Genomic DNA, 8,595 nt, shown 5'->3' on the forward strand with positions numbered 1-8,595 from the left:
TAGCGACACTGATTTGCAAGAGCATGTATTGGATTCATAGCTACATTATTAAAGATCACAACAAGGTTATAACATGGTCGACTATGCATGCTCAATCACAATGATTTTCATCTTGTTGTAATCCTTAATGATACTGTTTTTTTTTTTTCATGAAAGCCTGAAAAGCAGTCAAAACAAACATCGCATTGATTCTATTTTAGATGAAAATGGAGTGTGGATCTAAAGCAAAGAAGTGAATGAGAAATTTGTCAATTATTTTAAGAGTTTCTTGGGTCTAAGATCTTCAATTGCAACCATAACTATCATGCACATCGAGGTTATCAAAACCTTTAATTTCATTTGCAAACTCATTTAGGCAAGAATATCTTTGTTAGTATAAAGCTTTTAACATTTGCTAGCTTTGATAAACATATATCTAGTCATAAACCGACTTCAAAATGGAAACTTTTTATTTTAATTTATGAACTCTTGTTTCTTTGAATAATGTTAAACTCGTAATTTACTAAAAATTAAAATTTTACAAATATTTCTCGAACTTTTTAAACTTATAATAATAACATTTTTGTTTAACATTTTGCCTCGCAAATTCTACGCGCCGGAATAGAAATGCACGAGTTTGTCTGTGCCACTTTATCGGGAATATTGTTGGTTAGCCACATTAGGCCTTCGTTCAATCCTTGCCCTGTTTTCGCACAAGTACTCTGTATGTGCCTTGACATAAAAGAAATCTATCAGTACTGTGTTTGATATGCATTAGACTGACATGTGAATAATATCTCAAAAATTGAATTTTTTTTTTTTTCAAAGAAAATTAATATTTACCAACGGCGTTGAGAAATAGTATGCAATTTGAGTTTTTCTGCGACCTCGGACACATGCATAGCACCAGGCAAATCTTGCTTATTGGCAAAAATAAGTATTGTTGCATCACTCAATTCATCCTATAAAAAGAAGGGAATAGAGATATATTTAAAAGAAGTGTAATATAAATTTAAAAAATGAGTGAGATACATTTTTGGTCCCTGAATTAGTTGTTTTTTCAATTTTGGTCCCAAAACGTTTTGGAAGAAAACCAAAAACATTAAGATAACCTCAAATAGGGACCAAAATTGCAAAAAATAGGTAGATTTAGGGACCAAAAATATAATTTACTCTACAAAAGGTGAAATTATTATAAACCTCATTTATAAGGCGATGCAACTCGTTTCGGGCTTGATAAATTCTTCGTTTGTTATTACTGTCTACTACGAAGATAAGCACATGGGTATTTCGGTAATAATGTCTCCACAAAGGCCGAATCTGTCAAAAAAAAAAATACAAAATTTGATATTATACTATTTACACCAAAATGATGAAACTTTATACATTCTTAGTTTATTATTTGTATTATGACATTCTACGCGTAATATTTTTATAAACACATGTGTAATATTTATTCAAATGTGTTGCATGTAATTTTACCTAACAACATGATATTAATTCGTATTAATTACATACAAATAATTTACTTTGGTTATAATTGTCTAATAATATAATATATAAAATTATAGTACAAATGAGAAAGAAAACTTAGGTTAGATTTTGATACCATATCTTGCCCTCCTAAATCCCACACGTTGAATCTTATGTTCTTGTACTCCACACTTTCCACATTAAACCCTTCATAAACATACATCCAAGTAATATTATTATTATCTTATACACAAACTAAGGTGCAAATAATTTTTTTTTTTTTTAAAAGATGAAAATTAAAAATAAATACCAATTGTGGGTACAGTTGCAACAAAATCCCCAAGCTTTAGTTTATACAAGATGGTTGTCTTCCCAGAATCATCAAGACCCAACATTAAAATCTTTATGTTGCGTTTTGCCAAAACTTGCTTCACTCTAGAAAATCTTGAACCCATTTTAGAATATTGAATACACATACTCTTCAAAATGTTGAAATTTATAAAAAGAGATGCATTCTTTGCATGAATGAATACGCGCTATGCCACCCATGTGAAAATATATCAAATCATGAATAACAAAAAAAAGATATTATGCTTAAAGTAAGGTAACAAGAGAATAAGAATCTTACCAAGAATACACACAAACATATGTTGCTTTCTTGAGTTTCTAATTGAGATTCTTTACATAAGTAGAAGTTTCACATCTGTAATTATAATAAATCTTTTATAAAAAGTAGAATTTGTTTTAAACTCAAAGATTTATATTCTATGTGTCTGGCATCCACATTTATTGAATGTAGAATTTGTTTACCAATTCATTCAAAGAACAATATAAACCCTACATTGTTGTTGACCCACATCAAAAAGTTATAACATGAAGTTACAGAAAATAAAGAGAATGTAAAGAAAGAAAATAAATACACAATTTTTTTTTATAAAACATTAAGTTATGTATTAATTAATTATCAGAGGCAGATTGGAAGATGAAAATTGCTGTGAGAACTCCCACAAGTGCAGTCACTGCTAATGCCACTGTTGGCAAAGGTGATGAGAGTCCAAAATTCTGCAAAAGTTTAGGATTTTAATAAAGAAATTCAAACTTCATAAAGATTTTTCAACATAAAAAAAAAAAAAAAAAAGTGTACCTCAAGAAGCCCTTTCCCTGTTGAAATTTCAACAGTAATTGCCACTGCAAATCCCACCATTGCTGTGCGTCCAAGCCACACATCTAAACCATTTCCATCTTTGCTACTTTGCTCACATTTCACAGAAAATGATGATGTTGCTTTAGGTACTATGGCCTTCTGATGATGAATTCTGCATATTACTGAAAAATTCTAGTGATTACTTGTAGTTATCTTTTGAAAATCGTCTGAATGGGTTGATAAATTGTGTCGTTTGTAGCTATAATTATTGAAATAACAATGATTCAAATTGTGTCTCGGAGTTAAAGTTTAAGTAGTGAGATCAAATGAATTGAATTTCATCTTTAAAACTGCTTGTATTCTCTAAATTTAGAAGTTGACCTAGCTCCTATTAGTCTATTACCAGTAATAGCAATCGCAAACTTACTGAGAGGTGAACCAGAAGTGAAGGTTGTTCCAATTCGAGGCAAACTGGATGATGTGAACTGTGGAACGCTGGAAATTCTAGCTGGAATTAACAGAAAAAACTTGTAAATTTACTGAACGCAATTCAGAATCCGAGAATCGTTTACTCTGTAGAACACCTACATTAACAATTAAGCTCGAGTTTCTAAACTTTCATGACATTAAGAGAAAACACTATTGTGAGTGATTGCTCGAGCACGTTATGTCGATTTACAACAAATTGGAGTACGATTTGAGGGGAAAAACGTACATTAATCCACAATCTCCTCTCTAGCCGTGGAAATTATAAGAGAGAGAGAGAGAGAGAGATTACCGGCGGTGGAGATGCAGAGTGAGGAAGAAACTTGAGCTACCGCCATTGTTGGTGGTGTGTGTGAGAAAGAGAGGGAGAAGAATTCAGTGGAGCAGTTCGTTTTCACCTCTCAATGCCTATCTCTTCAACTTCAAGAATCAAACATACGGTTTCTTTTAATAAGTTATTTGCAGATAAGCCCCTATGTTATGGCTAAATGACATACAGATACTATAGGCATTATGTATGCGTATAACAACTAACTTTTATATTTTTTCTATCACGAATAACCGGTGATTTTGGTGTTACTGGATCATTTTAATATAATGGAATTTACAGCTAATCCAAGGGGTTTAATTCTTGAATTTGTTACATGTTAGAAGGTACGGAATGTACACTTGTATAAAACGAGTTTAATCTTGGTTCGACTAAACGATGGGGTCAACGGATCTGCACCCTTTGTGGGGTCCTAGGGTGCTGCCCTAGCAGAGTGTAAGGGGCAGCGTCCCTAACATCCTATTGATCAGAGTGCAAGTTGATGGGCAACGCCCCTGTTTGAAAATTTATTTTGTTATGGAAAATATTATTTTCAGAATAATATTCTTTATAATTATCCTTGAAATCGACATCTTTTATTTAAGCAATATAATCAACATTTAATATTGATTGATGTTCATATTTAGTAATCAAAAGAATATAAACTTTATAAAACCATAATTCATGGTCTCGTATTAGTGCCTTGATTTGAGTTTGTTCATTGAAATATTATCCCCAACATTTGGATTTTGGATTTCATGGAACCCAGAGATAGGGTTGAAATATCAAATGTAGAAAGTGTTCACACGATCATTCAAGAAGATCCAAATTTCTTATCGATTTAAAAAACCTTATTTTCCTTCCAACCCTAACATTAATTTGTATGGATACATGTTTGTATGAGATCTGTTTCGTTTCTAAACTGAATAAATCATCTTAATGAAACAAAATTCCCATTTATCCTTGCATTTCAACACCAAAAGATTTTAAGGTTTATTAATATTAATCGTATTCATCAATTTTAAGGAGAACTTTGAAGGGAAAAACGACAAACGAATAAAAAGGTTATTGTCTTAACATATTAAGTCTATTTTTTAGGCTTGGCTCATTAAATCATTATGTCGAAATTAAGTAAAAAAGAAACGACCATGTATAATTGTCTGAATTTAGTGATTAACATATTAAGTTTATTAAAAGAATAAGAAAAAAATCATTATTCTCAACCTATCCAATGCATATTAAACACTTGTGATATCATATGATATCATATCATGTCATATTGTCATAGGCACCTACGCAGCTCCAAACATGTCAAATTTTGTATGTAAAGTGAGATTATTTTCAAAAGGCGTATAAAGGTGCTTTTAAATCCAATTAATGTCATCGTTGAGTAACCGAAACAACTAAACTAATGCTCTAAAGATGTGTTTGGCAAAACTAACGAGTTAGTAGAAACTACAGCTTTTATCTGGGCTAAAGTGTTTGCCAAAAATAGATATTAACTTGTGTAAAATTAGTTCAAAACCAAAAGCTAAAAGCTCTAGAAAGCTTTGTTACAAACAAGCCCTAAAGCTTTTGCTAAGAAATCATTTTAAATTTTAGTCTGTTACATTACCAAATACGAATATTTTTTTCTTGAAGAAAGCATATATCAACATACAAAATTTGACATAAAATCTAATAATCCATCATAAATTGTGCATTAAAACATTACTTATAATGGAAATGCATATGATTTTACTTGTGATTAACAACAAAACAACATCCTACTTGGATTCAAGTACATGTAATTCTTTCTGTTCATTCGTTTTGATCATCTTCTTCATCTGAAGATTTATCATTATCATCTTCCTTATGATGTTCTTCTTCACAATTATCACCTCCTTCCAACTTGATTTTCTTTTCTTGTTTCTTCTGCTTCTTCTTTTGTCTTTTCAAACGCTTCTTTGCAGTTCTCTCTTCTGTTGCTTTTAATCTTTCCTCTCTCCTCTTATTAAACTCTGCCACCTGTTTCCTTTTATGGAAGTCAACATCCATCCTTGCAAGCCTATCTTGTTCTTTCCTTCTCATCTGTCGATACTGTGTTCCCAAAACAAAAGCTTTTCAAATGCACGAAATAGCAACCTTCTTTCATTTCTTTCAATTACACCATTAAAGCATATTTTGAAAAGTGTACTTGATTCTAGGAGTAAAAATCGCATTGTAAGAGGAAGAAATGGAAGTAAATTGTTATAGCAAACAAATCAATGATAAAATGTTGTCATTTCTTCTTGCATTTAACCAAAGATAGCTTGTGAAAGTTCACTAGATAAATACGACTACAACTAGTTGAGCATGAATACAACACCAATTAACCCAAACTACAACTAATGCATAGAATCTAGCATCGATCATTAAGTATGCATGACAAAATAAGCAACTATGGGAATACTGCAGAGGCGAATTTCGATTTCAAGTTCAATTGAGGTATTAAAAGAAGGTGATGAATTACCTGATGGAAGTCCCCGGAGCCAGAACCAGCGGAACTACCGGAGGTATTGTTAACACGAACAGGGACGTGATCTAATATGCGACGCAGCTTCACCTCGAGGTCCTCTTCTTCCTGATTAATTACTGGAGGCGTGTATTCAACAAGAGCTGATGAAGTATTAGTCGGATGGCGAGGAGGAAGAGCGGAGATCGCTGTTCTGTTTGAAGGCGCCGATACAATCTGTAAATCTCCACTCGCAACGGCCGCCGACGGCCTACCGGAACTGGACATCTTTTTGTCCGGCGATAAAACCCTAAATATCCACCTCCTGCCGGAATCGGATTACAGTGCCGGTGAAAGCCGACGATCTCTACTTCTGAATTAGGTGAAAATTTGGGGATTGATTTGAGTTTTGAGTGTGCCCTTGGCCCGCTGGGTTTATCTTATAAATGTTATGTTCTTGTACAACTGGGCCGCTGATATATTTTTGACTTTAGTTTTTTTTTTTTTTTTTCCAAACTCTGGCCCATTTCAGTTATTAATTCGAATTGATAATTTTTATTTTTTATTTATAGACTTTGTTTTGATTAAAAATGAATTACATTTTTTATACTATTAATGTAATAAAATGACATTTTAGTTAAATTAAAAAATGCAATAAAGTTATTATTCTTTTACCATTGAAATGAAATGACAAAAAAAATTATTATGGTAAACTGTGCATGACTCCATGTATTAAGTATTATGCGAATGGCCGCGCGTTGCGCCGGAACACCTATATAGTTGAGATCTTTACAAATATATATTTTTTTAAATATAACAATAATGTTGTTTTTAAATTTGATATAATAATTCGTACATTAAAGTGATATAATATATTGATTATTTTGACTTATATGATAATATATACATTTATTATTACTACATAATCTCAACCTTTTGAATGACATCTACCTGTGAGTTACTCGTAAATAAAATTAAATATAATATATGGTTTAATGATATTTATAGTTGTTGTTATTGTTAATTAACGTTTTAATTTCTATCATTATAATTAATTAAAACATCAAAAACTGTTTTAATTTTAAAGGTAACAATATAATCATTTATATAGAGTTATTTTTAACTATTGTTATTATAAGTTATTTGAAAACTTTTAACGATTATACAACAATCTTTATGAAATATTTTAGTTAAATTGATATTATAATTTAGTTTTTGCACTTATCATTACAATTTATCACTTTTAACCATTCACAAAATATTCATTGGGTTTTTAAGTGGAACTGAAATCTATATTTAAGGTGACACGTAATGTTATACTTAAATTAACAATTTAAGTATTTTCTATAAACTGTTCAAAAATTATAGCTTTAAACTGATAATCGTTTACATTACAACAACATTTTATATCTAATAAATTAAGTATAATATGTTAAAAGTTAAAAACATAACTTATAAGTAGAAGTAATTATATTATTTTAATATCGAAATTTACTTTATTTATGATTACACTTTAGGTTTGATATTTACTTAACTTTATTAACCAACTTTTAATCATTATTAGAAAGACAATATAATTTATAACTTTTAACTATTTAAAAATTTTATTTGGGTTGTTTAAGTTAAATTAAAATATATATTTTAGTTGATCCTGTAATGTTCTATTTAAATTTATAACGTAAGTATTTTATAATAATTGTTCAAAAGTTGTAGCTTTAAAATGATAATGGTTTACATCCAACAATATATTTAAAACTAATAAATTATGTATATTTTTTTAAAAGTTAAAAAACATAACTTTATAAGTACAAGTAAAGTATTCTTTTTATATTGAAATTTAGTTTATATATAATTACACTTTAGCTTTGATATTTACTTAATCTTATTAACCAACTTATAATCATTATTAGAAAGAAATTGAAAAGTCATGGGAGTTTCAAATGAATGTGGTGAAAGAAAAAATACATGGGAGTTTCAAATGAATGTGGTGAAAGGAAAAATGTTTCCTTTATAAGTATATATAGATATAGATATAGATAGGGTGTTCATCAAATCACTCAAATGATAAAAATCGTACACATTGCACCGTATAATACAAGTTAGAACTTGCATGGTCTGATTTATGGTTTCTAATTATAAAACCGTGATTCAAATTGTGTGTATGTGTCTATATATATATATATATATATATATATATATATATATATATATATATATATATATATATATATATATATATATATATAAGTTATGTTCTTTATCGGAAAACAATTAAGAATATATCTGCTATAAAATAAATGTGTTCACTCTTTTATGAATTAGTTGGCATCTAGGAGATGTACCCATGCTTCACCATGAGAAATGGTTTTTGTTTTGTTTTGTATTGTTTATTACCACAAATCTGTAGCACCCGGTTCCTGGTACGTAAATGTTATTTGAGTATTTCCTTTCTTTTAGCCTTGGACTCGGCGAGTCATAGGTCCGACTCGCCGAGTGGATGCGGGACCCGGGACACGTTTTAGTTGGCGACTCGGCGAGTCCATATCCTGGACTCGGCGAGTCACAACTGTTGGATGAAACCCTAAGTTTCAGGGGTTTGCACCCTATTTAAAGGACTTATCCGCCCAGGTCAGCCCCCATTCTCTCCCCATAAGCTCCCAACCCTCGTTCTAAGCTTGTTCCTTGAGAGTTTGAGGCTATTGTGTGTGTTCTTGAAGGTTTTGAGGAAGAAGG

General features: G+C 30.6%; 3 protein-coding genes across 3 annotated transcripts; all 3 read right to left on the bottom strand.

The window, feature by feature from the left end:
• Positions 1-416: 416 nt before the first annotated feature.
• LOC111917121 (ADP-ribosylation factor 1-like) lies at positions 417-2,221 on the bottom strand. Its single transcript, XM_023912781.2, has 6 exons — positions 2,081-2,221; positions 1,763-1,988; positions 1,589-1,659; positions 1,180-1,299; positions 823-941; positions 417-711 (listed from the first exon to the last, which is right to left on the bottom strand). Exons 2-6 carry the CDS (start codon positions 1,926-1,928, stop codon positions 567-569), a joined length of 621 nt encoding a protein of 206 aa, XP_023768549.1. The 5' UTR covers positions 1,929-1,988; positions 2,081-2,221; the 3' UTR covers positions 417-566.
• A 16-nt stretch (positions 2,222-2,237) lies between these two features.
• On the bottom strand, positions 2,238-3,534 carry LOC111917122 (stress enhanced protein 1, chloroplastic). The gene is made up of 4 exons (XM_023912782.3): positions 3,375-3,534; positions 3,024-3,104; positions 2,597-2,778; positions 2,238-2,514 (listed from the first exon to the last, which is right to left on the bottom strand). The coding sequence occupies exons 1-4, from the start codon at positions 3,418-3,420 to the stop codon at positions 2,410-2,412; spliced, it is 414 nt and encodes a 137-aa protein (XP_023768550.1). The 5' UTR covers positions 3,421-3,534; the 3' UTR covers positions 2,238-2,409.
• A 1,466-nt stretch (positions 3,535-5,000) lies between these two features.
• On the bottom strand, positions 5,001-6,285 carry LOC111917123 (uncharacterized). Its single transcript, XM_023912783.3, has 2 exons — positions 5,881-6,285; positions 5,001-5,468 (listed from the first exon to the last, which is right to left on the bottom strand). Exons 1-2 carry the CDS (start codon positions 6,148-6,150, stop codon positions 5,190-5,192), a joined length of 549 nt encoding a protein of 182 aa, XP_023768551.1. The 5' UTR covers positions 6,151-6,285; the 3' UTR covers positions 5,001-5,189.
• Between the last annotated feature and the right edge of the window lie 2,310 nt (positions 6,286-8,595).

Source organism: Lactuca sativa, chromosome 9, assembly GCF_002870075.4.
Source record: "Lactuca sativa cultivar Salinas chromosome 9, Lsat_Salinas_v11, whole genome shotgun sequence".
NCBI classification, from domain to species: Eukaryota; Viridiplantae; Streptophyta; class Magnoliopsida; order Asterales; family Asteraceae; genus Lactuca; species Lactuca sativa.